This window comes from Periplaneta americana, chromosome 5, assembly GCF_040183065.1.
Source record: "Periplaneta americana isolate PAMFEO1 chromosome 5, P.americana_PAMFEO1_priV1, whole genome shotgun sequence".
Lineage (NCBI taxonomy): Eukaryota > Metazoa > Arthropoda > Insecta > Blattodea > Blattidae > Periplaneta > Periplaneta americana.
In genome coordinates, this window is record NC_091121.1 from 63,750,084 (window position 1) to 63,777,853 (window position 27,770).

Here is a 27,770-nt window from a genome sequence, read left to right on the forward strand (position 1 = left end):
GCTGTTATTGTCTTGGTGTCTTCCTATTATATTTCCACAGTACAACAAACTGTATTACACAGATTTAGAGATAACGATTGCGATATTATTATCACATAATATACCTTATTTGTTCATGTGCAAGAAATATCGTCATATTCTCAGTAGTACCAGCACATTTAATTCCAAAATTTATTGCTGGTGCTGTTACTAGTGCTAAAAATATTCATAAGCATTATGCAACATGACACTGATTTTCGGAAATGGCTATCTAAGTAGGCTTGCTACAAATTTGTAACCTCTTTGCAGAATTATTTTGTTGACCTTCCCCACTGTCATATACAAGGTGAGTAAAAAGATATATGGAACATTGCTTGTAGCTTTTCTGTTTTTAATTTTACAAAGATAATAAAACATTTGTATGAAGAAACATCAGTTTATACAGATGATGGAATTTTAAGCTTCAGATATGAAATTATAAATCAGGGAGTCAGGCAAGGATGTCCATTGTCCCCTACCCTTTTTAACATTTATATAGACAACGTTGTTAAGGAATGGCAACAACAGATGTGTTCAAATTTTAAAATAGGGACATGGACATTAAACACGATTTTATTTGCAGATCACCAGTGCATTACAGTAGAAACAGAAAATGAGTTACAATTAACCACACATCAATTACACAATTTATCCAAAGACTATAATCTCAAAATTTCAGTGAGCAAGAAGAAGGTAAAGGCATTCCGAGGAAAACAACCGGTAAGGCCTAAAATCATAGTGAACAACCAAATAATTGAACAAGTTAAGAACTTTAAATACGCGAGATTTGACGTTTCTTATGCATATGATGAAGATCTGCAAAACAAACTATGTAAATTTCAACAAATATATGAAACCAACGAAGATTAAAAAACAAAATTAGGAAAGATACCAAATTGAAGTTCTATAAAATGATGGGTGTTCTGGTGTTGATGTATGGGTGTGAGATTTGGGCCTTAAATAGAAATGGAAAATGAAAAATAGAAACAGGCGAAAAATTTTTAAGAAGAATAGCCGAATATATACTAAGATATGAAAAACGTAATGAAGCAATTAAAGAAGAACTTGAAATATTTAACATAGAAGAAGAAATAATAGAAAGGAAACAAAACTGGTATGCACATATACAAAGAATGAATCCAAATAGAATAACACAACAAATTACATACTATAGACCTTCTGGACACCAAGACATAGGATCCTAAGTAGAAAATGGTCGGATGACTTTATTCCAATATGAGGGAAGCTATCTAAAGGAGGCGTCTGTGAAGTAGAAAAATATGGCAAGCAAAAACATACTGAAGTAAGGATGACTGTCACAATCTCTTACTCTTTTTTTTTTTTCTTTTTGCGCATGTGAAAATTTATTTTCAGCTCATTTTGTTCTTTTCTCAAAATTGTTCCATCTGGGCCCGGACTCATGTGGCCTGCTTGTATTTATATTGTGTAGTGGTTTCTTTCTAAAATTGCGGTTACAATAAATACATTATTACGTTACTATATGGAAATGAATTTACTTTGATAGGTGCTTATAATCTCACTTAAGGCGTGGATGTTCGTCTGTTGTCAATTTGATATCTCATGTTGTCGTAGACGGAGGCCTAGTGTCGTGCTGACTTCACCTCATGGGAGTCTCACCGTGCATCCATCTATTATGCTTAAAAAGTACAAATATGGCCCTAGTATAAATCCTGTTAAGGGTAAGAATATCTTTTATACATAGATAATATATAAATATTAAGTATCTAATTGATGTTTTCAGTATAAAAAATATCAGATAAAACTGCTAAATTCGACCACAAAGGCTATACTGCTATGGATGGCTGCTGGATTTTTTTAGTTGGTTATTTAACGACGCTGTATCAACTACTAGGTTATTTAGCGTCAATGAGATTGGTGATAGCGAAGGGTATTTGGCGAGATGAAGCCGAGGATTCGCCATAGATTACCTGGCATTCACCTTACGATTGGGGAAAACCCAACCAGGTAAACAACCCAAGTGGGAATCGAACCTGCGCCAAAGACCAGCAGGCAAGCGTTTTAACCGACTGAGCCACGCCGGTGGCTGGGCTGCTGGATAATCACAAACAGAGAAAGAATAAATTCTCAACTTAGTCTATACATGCATCAAATTTGATGGTTATTGTTAAATTTCAGTTTTACCGTGCAGTAAAATCACTAATAATACTTATGTTTTTCTTAAAATATTTAACGAAAATAAACATATTTTTTCACAGACGATGCAGGTTCGAGTCCCAGTCTGGCTTGGAATTTTTCATTGGAATAATTCATAGTGACACTTGTGGCGAACAAGGTTGCAGTTGGGCTTTTTCTCGGGGTTCTCCCGTTTTCCCGTATTAGGCATCAACATCATTCAATTCGATCTCCATTCCGTTATAGAAGGCTGGTCTAGGAACTAGTGCCTGCTCAAAACCTGGGTATGCAGCGAACTTTAGTTAGTCAGCTGGTGTGGATTTGGAATGCTCCTAGTTCGAAGATAAGCATAGTAGATCTTCTAGGTCGCAGTGCTGGGTTGTATTGTCCTCTTCCGAAATTCGGTTCAATATGTAGGCCTACTCGTACTTATTAGTTAGTGAATTTGCATAAATGTAAGTATAGGTAATTTTCTTTTTGTACGGAAGAGGGACCTGAAGGCTTACATTGCAGCCTGAGGCTTATTATGCTTACCACTCCTATTCTTGTGAATGATTGTGTAGCCGAACGGCTGCACTCTTGTACAAGTACAGTACGCCGCACAGTGAACTTAACCTGAGCTGTTGTATGGATGATGATAATATGTGAATTAATGATGGCGAAATGAGTCCGAGGTACAACGCTGAAAATTGCCCAGCAATTCTGTTTCAATTTATTGAGGGAAAACCCCGGAAAAAAATCCCAACCAGGATTTGAACCTGGGCCCGCTCGTTTCATAGCCAGACGTGCTGACCATTACTCCACAGCGGTGGACAAGTATAGGTAATTAAAATATAGAAAGTGAGATTTAACCTGTAAAATTTAAGACGTATTTTTTCTAAACTCATAGTTTTCAGTAAACTTTCATTTCATACTGAATTCCATCATGATCGATTTTCAGTGTTATTTCTTCTACTAAATATGATGTGCATTTGTATAATTTTATTAAGAATTGTTAAAAAATTGCAAGCCTTAAAATTTATTTTCTTCGAATGGATTTACTGAAATTATGTATTCATTAGTGTTAAAATCATAGTAACCTCTGACATTAGAACTGACACTTTGCACTTCACAGACAATAACAATCCTTTATTGCGTTGTTAGATGACCTCCAGTTATGCGATATGCCAACTAACTTCAATGAAAAGTAATAAAATGTAGTACTAGAAATCTGAAGTATACATACGAATTACAGACCCTTATGCCCGTCTTTACTTTAAAATCGGAAAAGAATATGAAAAAAGAATTTATTTATTTATACTAATGTACTAGTTCTACCATTGCATGAAGTAATAACTTTGTATGTATTTCATATACACACACACACAAAGAAAATAACGGAAAACAGCATCGACATTTAGTATAAACAGGAAATTACGCCATGGTAAGAATGCATAGAAGAACTAAAAAGATAGGCCTACATAGCAATAAACACTGATTTAATATAGATATTCGTGGTAGAGTTTTTTTATACGTACTTCACATTGTTAGAGAAAATCAAAGTAAAATTCAGGATTAACAGGAAACGATTATTTTGCATATAATTTACATCGTATTAAAATACCAAACTCTATTATCTGTGGAATACGTAAAGATCCTAACTCTGTTATGAGGGAAGAAGAAACAAAATTATTAAAAAAAGATATACAGGATATTGTTACCTAGCACATGTACATTGTATCAAAATGCAACATTCTATTAATTGCGGAGTATATAAAAATGTTATAAATGCTGACATCTTATTGAAACATACTAGATAAAACAAAGGGGGAAAAAAACAAACATGAAACGAAACTTTGCACTGTGAAACAAGAAGACAAATGACGACTCTATTGGAGACAGGCAACCATACAAAAAAAAAGTACGTAAAATACGTAAATAAAGTTTCAATAAATGAACACGTAGCATGTTGTACCTGCTCTGATTTTGGAGTTATAACTGGCACAGCACTAGTGGTACTTGTTGTACTGGTAGTAGTAGTTGCTGTTGTTGTAGCTGCTGGCATCGGAGGTGTGATCAGTTCCCCTTCATCAAACAGGGACTCTGTCTCCTGATCGAACCAGTGCTTCTCCTGTTGAACTACTGGAGCTGTTGCTTGTTGAACAGGAGCTGACGCAGCTGGGGGTTTCGTGGGTTCTGAAGCTGTCCCTCGAGTTCCGTGACGCCTTTGTGGATGCCTTGCTGGAGGAGGAACGTTAAATGGATCTGAGGAACGGGTAGAGTCTTTGGCAGATGGGGGAGGGGGTAAAATGGTTACAGTCGTTGCTTTGGTTGTTTTAGGAAGTGGAAAAATGTTGTCTGGAGTGAAAGAATCACCAAATGGATCATTTCCAAATGGATCCTCTTTAGCAGTCGATGGTCCGAATGGATCTGACGGTGTTATTCTTTCCATTTGATGAATACCTTGCTGGATGCTGTTAAGTTCGAACTCTAGGTCCAGCAGATCTGCTATTACCTCAGATGTTTGTTGAGCTGACTTTCCAGACGATGCCAGAGTTCCGTTCTCCTTGACAGAGTCTTCCTGAATGGTCCTCATCTTGGCTGCAGTCTGGTCAGAGCTGCTTGCTCCATTCTACAACACATACAGCAGCAGCACAAGTCACACTGCCTTGTCTCTTAACAGACGAGCATCCGAGCCACTCAGCTGAGGCCTTACCTTGGAGTTTGACCCTGACGAATCCATGAAGAGACTTCCCCCCAGCTTTATCTGATGTTGCTCTATATGTTGCTTTGCCATTTCTATTTCTTTCTTTTTCAGTTCAAAGACCACTTGAAATAGATCACGCATTGCTATCACAACCTGCCAATAAAAAATTGTTATCGGAAACAATTTTTAAATCTTACTATATAATGCTGAAAATATTAAAAACATTTTTCATTTTCACACTTTTTACATTCTCAAATTACAGTATATTTAAGTCTATGGAATTCTTTGATTGATACATGCACCTAGGTGTTATTAACTAAACAAAACTATGAAGTGACGCTTTTCCTAACAATATCAACATAATTGTGTGCTACTGGGTTCAAAGATGACACACTGGAATGTCATAGGCAAATGGTTGAGCACTGGAAACTAGGGTTGGCGCCAGTAGCCCACTGAAACCATCCTTTGATGGGCTAGTGCCTACTTACATTAAACTCGTATACATCATTCTGCTCTTTCCCTCACTTCACATACACATTTGAATCTGCAAAGTTATTTCACTTCCACCCTGTAGATCCCTGTTTTAAATTGCATGGCTACTGTCTGAGTGCCAGCTCTGAAACCACGAAAGAAATGCGACATGGAACTGATAAGGGGATGATGATGTAAGACTGTACTCTACTAGGCTAAAAATATACACCACTGCAGGAATGCGGTGTGGAAGCGATAAGCTGGTAATGGCGTAAGACTCAAGAGCTAATGTTTGTACAGACCCAGAAACAAAATTTGGGCCATCTAATTTTACTAATGTATTGTGCATGTGCAGTAAACAAGAGCGCCTAAATCTATGCTACTTATGGACAGTCTTGCGAAGCTTGTTGCCTACATAGAGGAGGACTGTTACCAAGACTCAGCCCATTTTTTAATTCCATATCTGTACTAAGGAGGGAACACTCTCTAGCTGGCCGTGCTGAGTCACATCCCCCTGCTTCCCACTTTCTCATACTACATGGTTTCAGAGCTAGCACTCGACAGTACATATATACTACTGATAATATTTCTAATCTTTACTGAGAAGGTACTTAGAATGTATTTATTGCCAACGGAATGGATTGTTGCTGAGAGTAATTGAAAATGCAATGCTACAATCATTATTGTTTACAGTAGTCCTTAACTTTTTCTTGGTAATCACCCCACAGCTTTCTCTTATTGTTGTGCGTAAGTTAAATTAACATGTTCTTATTTTATTTGCTAAATCTTTGTACTATGTCTAGGATGCAGAAACATCCAACATTTTAGACCTATATATTGGCCCAGTCATCAGGGAGATGACCTATTTGTTGAATTGGGTCCATTACATAGGTTCAATTAATAGAGGAAAGTTGTTTATATGATAAATTTACCAAATCTTTAGTGATAAAAGTGTTTAAAGTGTGTAATCAAGATGCACAATTGATTACATTTCACGTGCATCATTCTCGTATAAATTCAGATATAGATTTTGAATCCATTCAATATATAAGTTTAGAAGAAATCTCTGTCAGTCAGCCAAACAAACAATGTGCCAAACATAACTTCTTCAGTATCAGGAAGCTGGAAACGTATTTCCTTGGAAATGTAAATATTTTAGCATTAAAATGCTTCCTCTTTATATTTAAAATGAGAAATGGGATTCATTACACCTTTAGAAATCTAAGTTTTTACGGAAACCGAAAGAAAGATCATTATAACCTTACTTAGATGTAGGATTTAGTATATAAATTATATTAAAAAGCAATAGAATATATTTACAATATTACGTTACTCACTTGACTTGCAGCCTTATCTGTTTTAATTCCAAAAAATCTATGTCCTGTGTCTGGTGACCCAAAGATGTAACCGAAAGCTCTGGAATCCGACATATCTTGTGCAATAAAGGATATCTTGTGGACTGGATGATGATACAAACAGTCCTATAAAACAAATAAAAGTAGAGAAAACTATTACTAATGTTATATGTCTATTAAATATTTTTTGTATTCACTTCCTATTTTGTAAGTTCAATAATGACATGTGCTTCTTTTAAAATTGCTAAGACTCCATTTACTACTTCATAATTTTATATCAAAGACTAAACATTTTATTACATTCCATTTATTGTATTCTTCCTTACGTTTTCTCTGTTAACTATTTGTACTGAGTTGCTTTTATTATATTCCATCTTAAGGTCTGTATTTTACTTTCTTTTTTCTATTATGGTATTATTTTCGTATTGTTTAATGTCGATATTGTTATGCTATTATTTTTTGTAATATGTTAGTATTCTGTTCTTCAACTTTTTTTTTTTTTTAATTTCACTGCTTGTATATTTTGAGACCTGGTAGAGTGTGAGAGAAGGCTCTATGGCCTTAGCTCTGGTAGTATAAATAAATAAATAAATAAAAAATAAATAAATAAATAAATAAATAAATAAATAAATAAATGAATGAATGAATGAATGAATGAATGAATGAATGAATGAATAAATAAATAAATAAACTTATTATTATTATTATTATTATTATTATTATTATTATTATTAAACATCAAACTTCATAAAAATCTACCCAATATGTAGTTATATGAGATTAGGTCATTTCCTTGCTTACTCACTTACTTGCTAAGAATGATTAACAACCGGAACATATTTATTTCGTTTACAAATTTTTTACATACAGCTGTTTACGAACTTTTAACCAAGGGTAGATTTATAGCGAAAATATAAGAAACTTCTCGATTATAAATCCTCACCTCTACCAGTGCTGAAGTTTAATGATGGAGCGACCTCCAATGTCATAATCATGTTATAATTTTCTGTCACCAGGTATGTTTGCATGAGATTAAATTGCATATATTTTCCTCGCTGTTTTCATTGCAGGATAACACACATTTCCTGATACAGTTACAGTACTGTGACATACCATACTGGAGATTGCTGAGGTTCAGGGTCACATACAACGGAATCATAACATTAATATTGAACTTGAACCCAGTAATTTCCAAACTAAATAAATTATTGTATATAAATTCACAATTATGTAACTTATGTCAAGACTATGCATGATTGAAGAAAGTGCAAGAAATGCAAATTGATTAGACCTTTTGAACAAAACAAGAAAAATTAATCACAGGAAAGATTTAAGTTAAGAAATTAAATACCAGTAATTTTTATTTCCCTATGTTAGCTCTGTTGCAGTGTTCCTCATAAAATAATGCAATGTCAAGGAACTCAATTCCTTATTTTGTCCTTCATGTCACTTAACATGTAACTATACACCACAGCTGATAAGCCTATGCTCAATGCATATATTGTGAGATTATTTTTTACATTTACATGGCAATACATTTTGAAGTTAATACAATTGAAGTGCACTTTGTTTAGTTTTTCTTGTCAATAGGGATAAAAGCCTGTGTGAATTTATTATAGGCCTAAACGTTTTTTCAACTGAAAATTAAAATTTCACTTTTAGCATTAGTAGCATTTAATGTATTTTCAAAATAAACAATGAAAAATTCTAGTCTATTGACATCATCATCATCATCATATTGCAGACTAAATTTACTTACGAGGGTCATTTCATAAATAATACACAACTTTTTTTTTTTTTTTTTTTTACTTACACGTTTATTTTTTTACAGTATCTCTTTACAGCCCTTCAATATAGTCTCCTTTCACCTCAATGACTGCATTCCAACTTCTGGGAAGCTTTAATATTCCATCCACCATTTCTGTTCATCTGTCAAATAGTTCGGGTAACAGTGGCAGAAAACTCTCCCAGAGAAGCAAAACGATGACCAGATATAGTTTCTTTCACTTTGGGAACAAGTTGAACTATGGTGAACTCATGTCCGGACTGTAGGGAGCATGAGGTAACACTTCTCATCTGTATTTGCGCAGCTTTTGAGTTAAAACATTCCCGGTGTGCAGGCAAGCATTGTCATGAAGAATCAGTGGCCCAGTCTCGAGCAAGTGAGGTCGGTTTTTGTGCATTTTTCTGCGCAGATTTTGCATGAAGTTACGATAATACACTGTTGGGACACTTTTTCCATATGGGACTCTTATCTGTCATAATGATTCCTTGGTGATCATAAGCAAAGATCATCATTTGCTTCACCTTTGATTGAGGTCATCGAATTTTTAGTTGTGAGGAAGCTGAACCTCTCCACTTGTTGGACTGTCATTTCAACTCTGGCTCAAAGTCTCTAACCCAAATTTCATCAATAGCAACAATTCGATGCAAGAATGCTTGACTTTCAACGTCGAATCTTTTTCAGCAAGGTTGCAATGTCCAGGCATTTCTGTCAAGCAGTGAGTGATCCATCACTCAGAAATTTTTCTCTTATTTTAATAGTTCAGAATACGGAATACTGACGATGGTGGAATTCCCATGGCTTCAGAAAGTCCCCCACACATCGCACGATGATTTTCTTCAAGAGCATCTGCCACAAGTTTCACACTTCGTTCATCTGTTAATGTTTTCGGCCTCCCTGGTCTTGGATCATCGTCTATGCTCATATGACCACCACGAAAATGATGAGCTTGACGGGAAACTGTGCTACAGTCCACTGTGAACTCACCACAAACTTCGCTTAAAGCGTGTGGATTTCTATGGGGTTTTTTGCCACGTAAAGTTTTGATCTTATTGTACGACCTTTGATCTTCAACAGTAACAGTACCTGAGACACATGCAGGCTCCATTTCTAGCTCTCGTTATTTAAACACAGAGTATGCTATGGATGAAACAAAACACGTGCTGTTTCATCAAGTTTTCAACTGCAACTGACGTAATTTTCACTGTTGCGTCACTCAATCTGGAGTACTGCCAACCTGTGCATTATTTATGAAATGGCCCTTGTATGTTTTAAAATGAGATTACACTATATGATAACAGGTAATCATATATTACAATAAGTATCATCATCATCACCATCAATATTAGTATATTAATTGCAGTACAAAATTAAAGTTGTGAATTTAATTATTCGCATATTTATTATTAGCTTAATAAGTCGTATTTATTTGCTTATTTTTGTATCCTATTGGTTCTGAAAACTTTTCTTCGAAATTTATTTTGGAATAGCTTTGTGCATTATGACCGATCTGTCACAAATTTCACATGAACAACAAACATACTGTTTAAAGACGTAATGAAGAAACGAATGAAAAGATAGCTTGCGTCTCAGAAGTTGTGGAAACTAATTGGTCAGTTACAAGGGGTCCATGTATGTTTTCAGCTTTATTTTACTTTTTAATTATTCCTACTTCATATAACTGTTGTCTTGAAACTCCTATCTTCTTGTTCCTTCATTGATAACACCTCATCTCCTTCCCTCAGTCGTAAATTTTGCCATTTATAAGAACTGCAACCTTTGTCTTATCCTGCATTTTTCATCTGAAGGTAAAATTAGATTCTATCTTCGAAACGTTGTGAAGAACTTTCTATAGGTATAATATATTATGTCTGTGTGTGTATGTGTGTGTGTGTGTGTGTGTGTGTGTGTGCGTGCGTGCGTGCGTGCGTGCGTGCGTGCGCATTAGGTATGTATGTACGTACACACGAGGACGTTATGAATTAAACTGTGCCTACTTAACCAGCTCTAAACGGAGAATTATTGACCTTAAGAGTGCCAAATTCGGTATAAGGAAGGTCCAGACTATGAGCTTCATAATTCTTGTGGTGCATAGTGCGTAGCAGTTAACACTACGTTTGCACAGCAGCATGTTGACTTCGCCCTTCGATTCCTTGCCTTTCTCTTATTGGTAGGTTGTTGTTGTTTAGTCAACTGTCCGAAGACAGGTCTGAACCTCACAAGTGATACCAACATGGCACCACTTATGAGGCAACTAGGCCAAGAGATAAATGGGGTAGGGCGGCCAGTTCCTTTCCCCCTCCATTGCATACATCGCCGATTAGCTACATATTACACTAATCAGACTTCAGATGTATACAAACAATTGTTTTTCCTCTGACACATATCGTCAAATGGGATGTGTTGCCTGATGACAGATGTACATATCAGCCAGAACCTCAATCAGAGGTAACTAGTGGGTTAAACACTCAAAATTGCCGAATTTGAGGATTTGGCCTCCAAACGAGATTTATGAAATTCCCCTGCATAGTGTACAAGTGGGGCTTCACGGGTAGTTCCATTATTAGCCCGTTTTTCTTTGAAGAGATGGGAGCTTAAGTGTCAAGGACGTGTAACAGTGACATGCAAACTGTTACGCCAACGTGCGATCCCGGTTCACAGGAAATAAAACAACTGTTTTAAACGTTCTATAATGGTGTTGCCTGTCATTTTTCTTCCTTATGCTTCCAAAATGTTCACGTTCCCACGATCAACAGTTTCCCGTCAAGATCTGGTTAAGTAGGCGCAGTTCAATCACAGCCACCTCGTATTTTGTTTACTGGCAAAGGAAAGACTCCAGTTCAAACCATTACTAAATAAAATGCTCATCATTGCTCATCTCCCGATTTAGAACGGTCTTAATGATCAGTATTTGTTCACTTACCCCTGTTTTCTCATCCCTGAGGCGAAGACCATCGATAGCAATGTTGATAGTTATTCTCTGCTTGTGTTCACCAGCTGCTCGAATTGCCATCTTTAGATCTGCAAGTGCTTCCTGACACATTCTGTCTCCTCGAGCTTCGCTTACTTCTAGAATTCCAATCAGCTTCGCCTTGAAACTCACCCCTTCTCCCAAGAAGCGTGAGGGCTCATTCTTGTCTGTGTGAAAAAAGGGAATTGTCAGCATCAGAAATCGACTTTAAAAATATAGTTTATACATCGTTTAGGAAAAATAAACACAATATGTACAGTATCAGAAAAAAGTAATGGGCCGAATCTTGATGGCAATCCCCCTGTATATAAACAACAAATTTCGCAAGACTGTCCACAAATAGCATATAATAATAATAATAATAATAATAATAATAATAATAATAATAATAATAATAATAATAATAATCCTTGGCGCTACAGCCCATAAAGGGCCCAGACCGACCAGCCGGCTGCTGGCCTTACGTCCACATGCCGAAGAAGAGGTGGACGATCATCCAACCAGACTGGCGGTATCATGTGGTTAGCACGATGATCCCCCCAGCCGTTATAGCTGGCCTTCGCAACCGGATTTCGCTACCTATCGTAGCTTGCCAAGTGCATCACGATGCTGGGTGGGCACCGGTCCATACACTGGCCGAAATTTCATGAGAAAATTTCTTCCCCCATGAGGACTCGAACCAGCGCGCATTCCTTAACGCAAATCTTAGGCAGGATGCCTTAGCCCACGACGCCATGGCGCGGGACACGCATATATATATATATATATATATATATATATATATATATTCTTGTTTACTGCGCATGTGCAATGTGTTGTATCTGGAACTTCGTAAAGTTAGACGGCCCATTTCTTTTGTTTTCCTTACATTTTTCACTTCGGCTGCTGTGGTAAACAAAAATATTGCCCTGTTAAAATATTTCTAAGTCAAAGAATTAAACATCGTGCATACCCAGCATCAAAAACTCCTGTTCGCAACACACGTTTTCAGGATTGTGCAAGCAAAGGTTGAATTATCGTCATATGACGTGCAATTTTCCGTAGCTCATGTGAACCACACGTTAGGACTTAACGGTTTCAACACGGGCAATCTTTTTGTCCGTCATAGTACAGTACATCGCTTGTAGTAGTTCATTTATCACATTAATGTAAAAGGTACCAGTATTGAAATTTCGTAACAGTTTATTTTTAAAAATGATATTGTCTGTTTTATTACTATGTCTTGCCAAAGGGAAAATAAAACACAATTTGAAGTTCCGTACAGAGTAGATTATTACATCATCATCATCATCATCATCATCATCATCATCATCAAACTGTCATGGAATTAGGCTATATGACCTGTTCCAGCCTGTCATCCAGAAGTCTCTTCAGTGGACACCTTTGATTTTTTTACCTGGCTGTATTTGACAGTTAATTGTGGTGTTCTGCCCCTGTTCATTCCCTGTATATGTTGGATCCAGTTAGTTTTGTATTATTTTATTTTTATTTTTTTGTTAAAATAAGTTCAATTATATCCATTACGTTTGTAATCCTGCTATGCGCATTTGTCTGTTTTTTTTTTCTTTAATAGTTCACTTCTGTTGCTGTGAGTTGATTTGTATCGTTTCAATATTCAGATTCCCCATCTATACAGAAGTGTAAGTAGGCTTACTGCTAATGTGTTATATAATTTTAACTTAGTTACGACATGATGACACTAAGACACTACCTCTTTAAAGGAACAACTTAACCGATTTCAGTGGCGTACGCAGAATTTTTATCAAAGGGGGAGGGGTCATTATTAAAACTGTTTACAATGTACATTATCGCTATTTTAAATTTCGTAAATAATATTATGTTACGGTATATTTATTAATATTATTACATATTTATATTAAACATGTGAACTATCAAATGCACAAAACGTTAAACGAACATTTCACAATAAAATCAGAACTCAAACTAAGGAACGGCCGAACACCGCTCTTAAAATGAGTTTAAAATCGACAATGCACAATATTTAACATATGCACTGTAGAACTGTTAAAACAACCTTTTCAGTATGTTTCACAAGTTAAATTTCATATTGTGCCAGCTTCATTTTATTACAAGATCGGTACTAGGCTGTAAGTCTATAATAAAGATAGCATTGTTATAATTCTAATGTGCCGCAGCTCCAAGCACAGGGATTATATTGAAGAAAGGGTAGAAAAACTATGTCTTATGTCGATGTAGATTTTGTTTCTCTCACAGTAAAAAATTAGAGAAGGGAAAACGATTATGGATAAAAAAAATACACAAATCTTAATATGTTACTTTTTTAGTTCAAGGGGGAGGGTTCAAACTCTGTAACCCCCTTTGCGTACACCCCTGACCGATCTAAATAGCCTACTGACGAACCTGAATAGAACATAACATATTTTGACTTCTGAATTGCAAGACAGAATACAAGATATTAAAAGTGAATCAATTGTCGAGAACTAGTGAATTACGTACTCTACATCATAATTGGCTGATTGTACACAAAATAAACACATTCATAAGTAGTTGATCAAGAGTTTCAACGTCAGGTATTGATTTGTAACATTTTTGCGATAATACAATAATTATGACCTGTTTTTTATAGTATGGTAAGCTTCATAGTTTTAAGATGAATCTTCATGATGAAACTTCGTTTTAAAATGAATATTTCTATATTTATTACGATGAAAGTAGTAAATAAAGTTCATATTGTTGTATATTTAATAATCTCTTACCTGCAAAAAATGAGGCAGTGATGTAAGTGATTTTTCATTAGCATCACACTGATCCTTTATCTTTTAATGTTATCATATAACAACAGATTTGAAAATTAATCTGATGAACCCATATAAAATATTTTGAAGATTCATTTTTTTCTGATTTAATAATGTTAGAATATAATTATGTTACATAAAGACTAGGGGACGAGCAAGTTCCCGTATTAGATTCATACTGAATATTTGTTTTTTATTTTAGTAGGTTATTTTACGACGCTTTATCAACATCTTAGGTTATTTAGCATCTGAATGAGATGAAGGTGATAATGCCGGTGAAATGAGTCCGTGGTCCAGCACCGATAGTTACCCAGCATTTGCTCATACTGAGTTGAGGGAAAACTCCGGAAAAAACCTCAACCAGTTAACTTGTCCCGGCCGGGAATCGAACCATACTGAATAAATAGGCCTATCATATATGAAGTCTGTGTTGTCAGGCGGGACTTCAGGATTTATCTATTCAGTGCTACTTCAGAAACTTCAAAAGTCGACAGTTTCTATGCTATCACTTGCAAATTAAAACTTTTTCGCTCATACGTGTTAATTATTAAAATTTATAAGCACTCAAGACATGAAGTTAAACGCAAATGATGACGCCTATAAATATGCTTAGTCAGCAGTCGAAAGACTGGTTGGAACCTCATGAGTGACACCAATAAGGCACCAATGAGGTCAAGAGATAACGAAGGTAATGGAGGCAGTTCTTTTTCCCCCTCCGTTGCGTACATAGTTGACTAGTAACAGTTCACTCTTCAGGCTTGATATGCCTATAAATAGTTTTCTGATTTTTTTGACACTCCGAAATTAACTCTACGAGTATACAGGGTGGAAGTGAAATAATCTTGCAGCTTGAAAAGGACGATAGGGTACACGTAAATGAATAGAAAACCTATATTACGTTTTGCACGATTAATTAGAAAATTAAGTTTGAAATTTGAGCAGTCCGGTATCGTCGTCGCTAATACACTCTACTCGCGATACAAATATGAGGTCAACGAACTCGGTGAGTCTCCGTACGTAAGTTGCATTTTGCCGAGACGTTATCACTCCCTCGCTTCGGGCAGTAACTTGAATTTTGGGGTTTTTAAAATTAAACTTACACGAAAACCGTTCACGCTATTGAAATATGCTACAGGGATAAATTATTTTTTATTAGATTTCCTATCGATATGGACAAAAATCACGATTCTACTCGCAATAGTTACCCAATAAGAGATTATTAAACATTTGGGAATTTTTTTTCTGAAAAAAAAAACTATGAACTTTCCATCAATACGATATTATAGTTTTTTTGTTACATATAACATGAGCTATTAGCTCTGGAAATCTGCTTTGTATATAACATATTCTAATACATTCCATTTAAGTTGTGGAAGGAACTAGAAAAAATTATTTTCTTGTTTGTAAGAAACATATTTACGAAGTTTGTTTTTATAAAATTCATGACAAAATCAAGGTCTGATTTAAGTATATCAGTTATTTAAGAATTTCACAGGTAAATTTATTGTAACTTATAAATGTTATTCTTGAAGCAATTATAAATTCATGAAACTGATATAGATGACGTATCAAACATGCAACATGAGATAAGTAGGTCTACCTACAGGGTATCTCAGAAGGAGTATAAAGTATTTTGGGATATATAGTGTCGGTCAATCTACATCAGTGATATTATACCGAAGTAAAACTGTTGGGGAGATATTGATGGGCAAACTTTTAAATAGAGAGAGGCATTATACACACGCATTTCTACGTTTGGAACAATGTAACGTGATACATGGTTGAAAATGTTCTATCTTATGTTTTTCTAATATATTTCGCATTAAGCACAAACTTGGTCCTTCTCTGCAATAAGGGTAGGCCTAGTTTATATTTTACGAGCTGGATAAGCACATAAACAAAATACAGCAAACATACAGAATGATTACAAATTCCATTAGTACAATCTGTATGAGAGTACCAGATGTTACACTGCTACAGTACAGTTACATTTTTCCACGGTTTTTGATATAACTGGGTAACAATAATACAGTACAGTAGGCTACCGGTATAGTAAGCTGGAATTTACAAAAGATGCTCGAAATGTTCCCCTTCAGCTGCAATACTGCTGAAACATTAATTATAGTACATGGAACCAATTTCTCTCGTCAATTTCTCTCCAATCGTTAGACTTTGGACATAGATAATATAGTGTTAAATCGATCTTAGTTTAACCCAAACTACATTATCCTGGATTGTTTTACATTCTTCTTGGGACACCCTGTATGACATATTGGAAGTTGAAACTCGGAGAGTTTAGAAGGGTGAAGGTCTTACAACATATTCTTAAAATATAAATAACAATTATCAAACTATTATTTTTGAGAGACGAAATCCATCTGACAAACTGTTCATATTAAAGATTTATTAGACAAACTTATGCATAATGCTTAAACATTCAAGAATGCTCTTCTTTTCTTCTTTTAACTCATGTTGGTTAAGCTGTTGACATAAATAGCCATCGATTAGGTAAATGACAGTCTCGTTCCAAAGGAGATGACAAAATTGTAATATTTGTAGTGGTTATAAAGAGTATGAAAGTCTTCACAAACCGCCTTTTCAACCGTTTTAGTTGCTGTATTTCGTATCATTCCAATGATGGAAAATAATGGTACTAGTTCAAAATAGTCTTTAATAACTTGCAGGGTTGCCAGATTCTCTCAGCAAGAATCCAGGACACTTGATGTTACTGCGTACCTTAACGTAATTACACACTTGAGCTAATTCACTTTGCAATGTATTTAAACTATTTTTTAGAGACTACTAAACTTTTAATTTTGTTACATTTTTGCTAGATTATGAAATTTACTCTGAATTATTATAGAGTCTGGAAATATATTGTCATATTACAGTCTGATCTATACAGAAAGAAATGCATGATACAGTGTTTAAATCCTATAAATAATAAATCAATTTCCAAAGAGAGTAATAGATCTGCATATTAAAGTATGCAACCCGATAGAAGGCGTCAGATGACATTAACGACAATGTTGAACATGGGTTGGGCAGGGTCTTGAAAAAATGAATAAGGAATTTTAAAAATAATTTTATAGAAGTGAGCAAAAAAATTTTATTTTATTTTTTTCCAATTTTCTTGTCATTCCGGGACAAATGTAACACAAATCAGAACACAGGACACATCATTAAAATCCAGGACGTCTGGTAACCGTGATAACTTGGGGTGCAGTTGATGTTTTTAGGCCTAACCGAAACTTCGAATGAATAATTAATTGTTATACCAGCATCTAAGATTATAAAATTATTTTAATGCAGAATAATAAACAGTCTGATGATTAATATGTGTGCTTCATTTTATGTATGTAGTTTATGTGTTTTATTCTTTGACTGTTTATAAGAATGTGTTTACCTAAATATTACGAAGTAATCTAAGGATAGGCCTAGTTATGTATTGCGCACAAGAGACTTGAAAGACAGTTGAATGGCTAATTTCTTGGTTAGAGGTCAGAATTTAATATTTAAAACATAAACATTGGTATCAGTTGTTAATGTTGCATTTCAGATATGAATGTGTTAACACCTCACACAATTTGAATAGGACAACATGGCCGGGCACGAAACAACCTTTCCTACGTCACCATGAGAAAGGAATATGATCAGTGGTGAGTAGGCCTACTTTATATAAAATTATTAAAATGCAGTGGAGACAGCGTTGCAGTGTATTGAAAATAGTAAAATTCTCAGCTACCTAACGGTTTGATCTAGGTATTTTGCTCTTTTTTCATCATTCAGTTAAATTCTGAAATGTATAAAGCGATAATATTTGTGATAATCACTCATCTTCATTCAGAGCGCAGTTAAAAATTCATGGAGTTCTGTTTTTATTGCTTGTACCTCTACATAACGTATATCATGGTCACGTGAGAAAAATTAACATTAGACTACAATAAAACTACTTTCATAATATAAATCAAATTCTTTCGTTGTAGTACAATTAAATGTTATCAATAACAACTGAAGTATATTTAGCTATTTCCAATCTTATTAATGATAATATTAATCATTAGAGTCTATTAAATAACACGCATTAGACAGTTCATGAGGGTTATAAATCAAACATTAAAGTCTTACATCGCTGTCACATTCGAATTTTGAAATTTCAATAAAAAGTAATACTTTCGTGACAGTTATGCAAATTTCATTCACTGTGAGATATTTAAAAATGCCAGAACTATGGAATATGATTTGAAGTAGCATTGGTACAGGCAAAACTTCGTTGTGTATGACGGCCATTTTTCAAACGTGTTTCTTTACGAAATAAGGAAAACCATAAAATAAATTTTTAACAACTTCGTGTTAAGTTTTGGTAATGTTATATTCAAATCACATAAAACTTGTGCTTCTATAGCTATTGGATCACTTTTGCATAACGCCAACAGTAAATGTATAGAAATGGACCGTCCTATTTGGGTAGGCTATTAACAGTAGAACTTTCTAATCATATAGCAATCATACCATTCATACCAATAATTAGGCCTACCATGGCAGTCATGTTGCAATCAAGAATGTTCATCCAGAACTTTAATTAATAATGTTTCATTCAGAAAAGTAAATAAAATCATTTATAACAAAATAAAATTAAAAAGTAATTATTCGAATTATAAACAAACAGTCTCTAAGAGAATTCCAAGACATGGAACATATTTTCAGTCCATATAAGTAGTCACTTTCCTTTTCGAAATCGAACTCTGTAGTCAGATGTCATTAAAACTGCAATAGAGCAGTGGTCTTCTTCGTTTACATAAAAATAATGAATTTCAAATAGTTTGTACTTGTAGTATGAATGAAAATATAGTAAAAATCAATCATATTTTCTCTACTTGTGTTTTAAATATTACTATATTGCTGAACCTCATGTGTTCTGAATCATTTATGATTTTGGTGAATCACAATTTATTGTCTCTATTTAGACTTGAGGTCAATGACATAGGATGATGCGCTTAATTACTTTGTTATCGGAATTTTTAAGAGAAAAGAAACTAATGAATTACAATTATTAATTTGGAGGTGATGATGATGACGACGATGACGATGATGATATGATGAATTTGGAGATGAGTGGTACAGAAATTCATATTTATCCAAAATAAAGTGACTTGTACTATACTTCATTACGGATTATTCTATATATAATTTACGTAAAATAAGTCGATGAAAATAAATAAGTGATTTTTGATAACTGGATAAAAATGTCATCCCACCTTAAAGCCAGGTTAATTTCTTATTTTTTCTGTGCTTACAAAAGAAATAGAGAAAGAAAATTCTTGATTAAACGCTAACCATTGTGAACATGAAGAAAACGTAGCAGAACCTTATAACTTTGAACATAAAGACGTGTGGACTATATTTTTGTCACAACTTCATGATTTTACATTTTAAATTACAGTAAGACGCTTTGGAATGATCTACTTTCATTTTTAGTAACCCAAATCCTAAGTGACGCAAGCCAAACAGCATGAAGCAATAAAGCACTATCCATGTGACTGAACAGTATCTCCCCGTGCTTGTTTCACATCCACATTTTGCTGAAAGGCTTATTGTGAAGGGTCACTATCAAGACTAACCTAAACGCCCTCCTGTACTTTGAACGCCATACAACAGATAATTCCCCCCTATTACAATTCACCGAACACTATTGTAGCATATGCAATTAACAATTTTACTTGTGTTCATTTTAAAAACTGGTATGTGTTGAAGGTGGGTGTGCTGTACTCACATTTACAGGGACTGGTTTTCTTGCGCAGGGTTTGCATGAGGCAGGGTTTATCACACACGGGCACACACTACACTTTGAGCATAATTCCGTCACAAACAGCAAGCTTCTCAATATGGAATTATTTATTTTGTTGAGATGACCAGCCAGCCAACACTCTGTTACATACTCTCCACTCTGCATTGATTTCTGCCTTCAGGAAGGGTTATATACATTTCATTGATCCACATCTGTGGGAGGGGTGAGTCGTGCCATGCCCAGTGGAGACTGATCAATACTCCTCTGCAAGATGGCAGCAACAATGTTAGTGTTAGGTTGTGCTGCTCCCGCCATAGAGGGATTGTTGTGTCTAGTGCAAATGTTGTTAGTTGTTGAGTAATACCACTGCAACTTAAGTTAATGCTGTGCCATCTGTAAAACATTGCTTGTGTATCTCTGACTGTCAGGCTCCGTAATTCTATAAATCATAATGAATATTATTACAGTGAAACAATGATCTATAGGCCTAGTTGATACAGTTTCATTTGATAACATATTGTTTTGTGGGTTTGTGCGTGTGATAATGTATATTTGATGGTGAAGTGTATTAATTAAGGGACACTAGACTGATTTTTTGCAAAAAATGGTAAAAAAAATATTTTTTTTGTATGAAAATGTTACTCGGGCACTTAGGAAGTTGATAATATGAGGTTTCCCCCCCCCCCCTACGTCTTCTTTGAGGCACAACAGCGATTTCTATAAAGGTCTGCTGCATAAATCAGTATTGGATATCTTTTCACAAATTCATCTTTTTCTCGAAACTGGATTTATGATGTTCAAAATACTCCATGCGCATGCAGTATTTACTAAATTCAATGAAAATATTCGTACTTGTCCATGCATATAGGGTAAAGGTTGCTAATATTGTGATACGAGTAATATTGTGATAGTTCTTTTTGAGAATTTATTACACTTTTACTGAGCGAGAGGGAGATCGTTTTTTTTACGTCAACATATTGATGTTTTGTGGGTTTGTGCGTGTGATAATGAATATTTGACGGTGAAGTGTATTAATTAAGGGACACTAGACTGATTTTTTGCAAAAAATGGTAAAAAAAATAATATTTGTTTGTATGAAAATATTACTCGGGCACTTAGGAAGTTGATAGTATGAAGTTTTTTTCCCCCTATGTCTTCTTTGAGGCACAACAGCGATTTCTATATAGGTCTGCTGCATATATATCAGTATTGAATAGCTTTTCACAAATTTACCTTTTTCTCGAAACTGCATTTATGATGTTCAAAATACTCAATGCGCATGCAGTATTTACTAAATTCAATGAAAATATTCGTACTTGTCCATGCATATAGGGTAAAGGTTGCTAATATTGTGATACGATTACTCGTATCACAATATTAGCAACCTGTGATAGTTCTTTTTGAGAATTTATTACAGTTTTACTGAGCGAGAGTGAGATCGTTTTTTTGCGTCAGCGTGTTAAGGGAATGTTCGTGGACAAGTTGCTGCACAAAACCGGTCCTCTACTCATTCAGTAAAATTGTAATAAATTCTCAAAAGAACTATCACAATATTACCAATCTTTATCCTATTACATGAGATCTAACGTTGAGAAATGTATCTTGAAAATCAGGAGCTAAAAAAATTATTGCGTTTATAAGAATGTGAATAACTAAACTTCTTTTTTAAAAAATGTATTATGCTTAAACTAGTCTCGTGAATCAGAGTTCGCACGGAAAAAATATGAACTTGTTGTACTTAAATGCAATGCGCATGGAACATTTTTTATAAAATAGCTAATTAACATGATTAAAATAAAATAAACGTCGAAACTATTAGTCTGAGCCGAAAATTTGCACACACCTTATTCTTGATGCATCTAACGAACTGTTAGAAAATGAAAGAAATCGGATTAAAATTTTTAAAATTTCAAAACCAAGTTCTAGTGTCCCGTAATGTCCTTACAATTCTATAACTGTACGTCTCTTTAACTTTTAATAAATTAAGTAGCCTACGTATGTGAAGTTTTCGATATAAAATTATGACAAATTTAATTTGAAAACCTATCATCAGTGCGGCATTTAAAGTAATATAACAATTTCACTACTTTAGAATGTTCAGAACGTACCTACGAATAATTGTAAATTAAAAATAATTTTTAAATTGTCTACGACTTTTTTTGTGGTGTTAAATTTACCATATTGAAGAAATGAGTGGTATATTTTAACGCATGTTATTTCAATGGTGATTACTGATTATGTTTAACACCACACTTAATGTGCGTATAAATCTAAATAACACTCTTTGAAATAAATCCTACCAGTGGCAATAGATTGATATATTTGTGTCGTTTTATTTATCGCGATATTGACTGTATCGTGCATTGTTTACCTAGCAAATCATCGCAAAAAAAAGCATCTATAGCCACTGTCATATCTGAGATGATAGTTTTTATTTTCATACTACATGTCTCTCATGTATTGTGGGTCCCTATCACCACGGCATGGCGCGTCCTCAGGTTGCGGATAGAGGAGACGGCCTCCAGATATGGAGGGTAGCTGCGAATATATTGAATAAGCAGTCGTGGACAGCCGATAAGGGGTGGTCCTCCAGCTTGGGGGTTGGGCGAAGGGCTAACAACCCATCACCGTAAAAAAACAGCTTGTTACGTATCCCTATAATAAGCCTCGGAATAGGACTGATTCTCTGGCACGACCACAGCAAAGGAATAAGGTTTTGAGATTTGGCACTTGGAACGTAACTAGTCTGTATAGAACAGGAGGGGTAACATTAGTAGCAAAAGAACTAGCTAGATATAGAATAGACTTCGTAGGAGTACAAGAGGTTAGGTTAGATGGGAATGGCATATCACAAATAGGAGATTACTTGTTGTATTATGGGGAAGGAAACAATAATCACCAATTAGGAACAGGATTCTTTGTTCATAAAAGAATAAAATCAGCAGTAAAAAAGGTCGAATTTATCAGTGACAGGTTATCATATTTAGTACTTAAGGGTAGATGGTGCGACATCATAGTTATAAATGCTCACGCCCCTACAGAAGAGAAAGACGACCATATAAAGAATAGCTTCTATGAGGAATTGGAACATACTTTTGATCAGTTCCCTAGATATCACATGAAAATTTTATTGGGGGATTTCAATGCTAAAGTAGGACGGGAGGATATTTTTAGACCAACTATTGGAAAAGAGAGCCTACACGCAATTAGTAGTGACAATGGAGTTAGATTAGTCAACTTTGCCACATCGAAAAATTTAATTGTCAAAAGTACAACATTCCCCCATAAGGATATACATAAATATACTTGGACTTCTCCAGATGGATTGACACACAACCAAATAGATCACATCTTGATAGATAAACGGAGACATACTAGTATAGTAGATATTCGAACTTTCAGGGGTGCAGACTGTAATTCTGACCATTATTTGGTGATTGGAGAATTAAGAGAAAGATTATCAGTAGCCAAGCGAGTAGAGCAACAAGTTAATATTACTAAATTCAATATTTTGAAATTAAAGGATGAGGAAGCTAAGCAAAATTATCAGGTCGAAATTTCGAATAGGTTTGCCACTTTAGAAAGTTCTGACGAAGTTGAGAAAGAATTAGATGTTAATAGCGTGTGGGAAAATATCAGAGATAGTATCAAAATTGCAGCTGAGCAGAGCATAGGTTATTATGAAACTAAGAAAAAGAAACCGTGGTTTGATGAAGATTGTTGCATGGTAGTAGAAAGAAGGAAACAGGCAAAATTGAAATTCTTACAGGATCCAGTTGAGGAGAAGAGAGATAATTATTTCAATGAAAGACGGGAAGCAAGTCGTACACTTAGGAATAAAAAGAGAGGTTACTTGAAGGAAAAACTGAATGAGGTAGAAACAAATAGTAAGAATAAAAACATTCGAGATTTATATAAGGGTATAAAGGAATTTAAGAACGGATATCAGCCAAGGGTAAACGTGATCAAGGATGAGAATGGTGACTTGCTTGCAGACTCTCCGTCAATCCTAAACAGATGGAAAAACTATTTTGCGCAACTACTAAATGTACATAGGCCAAATAGAAATGATCGGGACGAAATTGAAATACAAACTGCTGAGCCATTTATACCCGAACCCACGCTTTCAGAAGTCGAAATTGCGATAGAAAATCTGAAAAAGTACAAGTCTCCAGGTATCGATCAAATTCCAGCAGAATTAATACAAGAGGGTGGGAGTGCATTATATAGCGAAATTTATAAACTTGTACTTGCTATTTGGGAAAAGGAAATTGTACCAGAACAATGGAAGGAGTCCATAATTGTACCTATTTTTAAAAAGGGGGACATAACCAACTGTGGTAACTTTCGAGGAATATCACTTTTGTTGACGTCGTACAAAATTTTGTCCAATATTCTTTTGAGAAGATTAACTCCGTACGTAGATGAAGTTATTGGGGATCATCAGTGCGGTTTTCGGCGTAATAGATCGACTATTGATCAGATTTTTTGTATTCGACAGATAATGGAGAAAAAATGGGAGTATAAGGGTACAGTACATCAGTTATTCATAGATTTCAAAAAGGCGTATGACTCGGTTAAGAGGGAAGTATTATATGATATTCTTATTGAATTTGGTATTCCCAAGAAACTAGTTCGATTAATTAAAATGTGTCTCAGTGAAACATACAGCAGAGTCCGTATAGGTCAGTTTCTATCTGATGCTTTTCCAATTCACTGCGGGCTAAAGCAGGGAGATGCACTATCACCTTTACTTTTTAACTTCGCTCTAGAATATGCCATTAGGAAAGTTCAGGATAACAGGCAGGGTTTGGAATTGAACGGGTTACATCAGCTTCTTGTCTATGCGGATGACGTGAATATGTTAGGAGAAAATACACAAACGATTAGGGAAAACACGGAAATTTTACTTGAAGCAAGTAGAGCGATCGGTTTGGAAGTAAATCCCGAAAAGACAAAGTATATGATTATGTCTCGTGACCAGAATATTGTACGAAATGGAAATATAAAAATTGGAAATTTATCCTTCGAAGAGGTGGAAAAATTCAAATATCTTGGAGCAACAGTAACAAATATAAATGACACTCGGGAGGAAATTAAACGCAGAATAAATATGGGAAATGCGTGTTATTATTCGGTTGAGAAGCTCTTATCATCCAGTCTGCTGTCCAAAAATCTGAAAGTTAGAATTTATAAAACAGTTATATTACCGGTTCTTCTGTATGGTTGTGAAACTTGGACTCTCACTTTGAGAGAGGAACATAGGTTCAGGGTGTTTGAGAATAAGGTGCTTAGGAAAATATTTGGGGCTAAGCGGGATGAAGTTACAGGAGAATGGAGAAAGTTACACAACACAGAACTGCATGCATTGTATTCTTCACCTGACATAATTAGGAACATTAAATCCAGACGTTTGAGATGGGCAGGGCATGTAGCACGTATGGGCGAATCCAGAAATGCATATAGAGTGTTAGTTGGGAGACCGGAGGTAAAAAGACCTTTAGGGAGGCCCAGACGTAGATGGGAGGATAATATTAAAATGGATTTGAGGGAGGTGGGGTATGATGATAGAGACTGGATTAATCTTGCACAGGATAGGGACCACTGGCGGGCTTATGTGAGGGCGGCAATGAACCTTCGGGTTCCTTAAAAGCCATTTGTAAGTAAGTAAGTAACTACATGTCTCTATAAAGATATATCGGATCGTTTTATTCGAGCCCAGAATCGTCAATTCAAACGAAGAAATGATTGAAATATTAAGACAGTAAAGAAAAATTCACATCTCGAACCCGAGCCCATCAGTTACTGGTTCTGACAAGAACAAGACGAAAAATTTCGTCTAATCTCTGACACTGCTGATAATATACTGTATTTTCATTTGAACCAATTTATTATACTGCAACTTTATAACCAAAAAAAAATGTCATAATGTATAAATGTGTTACATAGACTACTGATAACGTTTTGTTTTGATATTCTAAATATATATTTGGAGTTAATTTTGTTTGGATTTATCTGAACAACAGAAAACTGCATATTAAAGATACAGATTCAGGTTCTTCGTGTAGTCAACAAAGCTACAATTATCAACTAAACGTAAGATATCAGTTACAGCGCATATAAATCATAGACTCCAAAAATTAGTGTTTAGTTGTATTTTCAGAGAACGAAGATAAAAGGCAGGAATTAAATATGGACGGTCTAATCACAACAGCCATTTAAGAAATATATTAAGTATAAACAATTGGAAAGACCACGTGTTATGAAGACAAGACACTATCATCGAAGGATGCCGAAGACCAAAACGTCCTAAAAGACGCTACAATAACGAATTTATTCTGTATTTTGAACGGAAAAATCTTGTCTCATCTCTGACACTGTTGATAACATGTTTTCATTTCACACAAATTTGCAATGCTGCAGCGTTATAAACAAAAAAAAAAAAAATTCTATACTGTACCTGTTACATACCGATATGTTTTATGTTATCATTCTAAGTACCGGTATTTATTTGGCTTGAACTTTTTGTTTGGATTTATCTGGCCGTCAGAAAACTATACAGTAAACATAGATTCAGGTATTTTGTATAGTTAACGAATTTAAAAAATACCAACTAAATTTAAGACATCAATTACAGCACAGGCTCCAAAAATTAGAGTTTGGTTATCTTCCCAGAGGACGCTAAGATCAGGGACTATCAAAGAGTCGATGAAACGATCATAGTCATCTAACTTATCTTGTGACTTATAAGGCGCAGAATACCTGGCGATGTAATCTTAAATAGGTAGTTGTTAAGATATGATGATTGTGGTGATGTTAATGAGCGTTTGATTTTAAAAGACATTCGTGTAAAAATCTCGAGAACTTTTCTACCCATAATTTATTGTCGTCTTGTCGAGCAAAAATTATAATAATAAGAAAGACACTCTTTCAGCTTTCCCAATAACGGGACTGCCACATTGGACTAACAAACACACAGAGTGAAAAAAAAAACCACAAAAGAGAAATGTGGGGAACGAACAAAAAGAAGGGAAATTGAGTACAGGAAAAGTAATAGGATACAGATAATAATGTTTAATGGATAAAACTGGTAAATGTTTACTTTATGGTCCGGGCCGAGATTTTAATTTCGTCACCTTAAATTTGGTATTTTATAGACAGTGCTAACTCATTTATATGGAATATCTAAAAAAATAGACCAACAACATTTTATGGAATATTCTTATTTATAAATACGTACATCTAGTTTACAGTTACATCAGCGAATAAAGATTATAAAGAATGGACCCTGAGCGAATTTTCCTGTGTTTTGTTTCTCAGTGTGCCAGCGTATAGTTCCACTTTCAAGCGCTAGAGGTTAGTGTAATCGAGCATACGCTAAGATAATAATTTATTTGAGAATAGAGTTGAGACACGGGATCCAAACATCGTCTACCTTATTACATAATCCAGTAATGCTTTGCTTCAAATAAATTCAAGTCAACAGCTTTTCCTTATTTCTCAGTGACAAACTAGTTGTAATAATAATATTTTATATTTCAGATATAATAAATTATATTATAAAATAATATAATACATTATAAAATTAAGTATCGAATTCGTTTAATATTTGTATGTAATATAATATAGGTATATGGTTTTACTTCTCGTAAGAGTTTTGTTTTTCCATTTTCAGTGCTATCAGATCATTACATATTTTAATTGTTGTTGGGGTCAACGTCTCAACTCTCATTATAAAGGAACTCTAGAGTCTAGACATTACAGTTA

The 27,770-nt window shown here is 34.7% G+C and overlaps 1 protein-coding gene and 1 long non-coding RNA gene across 4 annotated transcripts in view; one reads left to right on the forward strand and one right to left on the reverse strand.

The window, feature by feature from the left end:
* Window positions 1–27,770, forward strand: part of LOC138699777 (uncharacterized) — a 111,184-nt gene that overhangs the window by 27,095 nt on the left and 56,319 nt on the right. The window contains exon 2 of the long non-coding RNA XR_011332074.1: window positions 17,775–17,874. This is a non-coding gene — a long non-coding RNA (uncharacterized lncRNA). The remainder of the gene's footprint in view (window positions 1–17,774; window positions 17,875–27,770) is intronic.
* Dab (DAB adaptor protein) overlaps window positions 1–27,770 on the reverse strand; it is a 141,799-nt gene that overhangs the window by 21,082 nt on the left and 92,947 nt on the right. The window contains exons 1-5 of one of the 3 annotated variants that reach the window (XM_069825897.1): window positions 19,989–20,184; window positions 11,391–11,605; window positions 6,667–6,810; window positions 4,868–5,011; window positions 4,127–4,783 (exon numbers count right to left, since the gene is read on the reverse strand). In XM_069825897.1, the coding sequence (XP_069681998.1) occupies window positions 4,127–4,783; window positions 4,868–5,011; window positions 6,667–6,810; window positions 11,391–11,605; window positions 19,989–20,025 (1,197 nt within the window). In that variant the 5' untranslated portion in view covers window positions 20,026–20,184. Of the gene's footprint in view, window positions 1–4,126; window positions 4,784–4,867; window positions 5,012–6,666; window positions 6,811–11,390; window positions 11,606–19,988; window positions 20,185–27,770 lie in introns of those variants that run through there. The other 2 variants (XM_069825898.1, XM_069825896.1) reach the window with 2 other exon arrangements.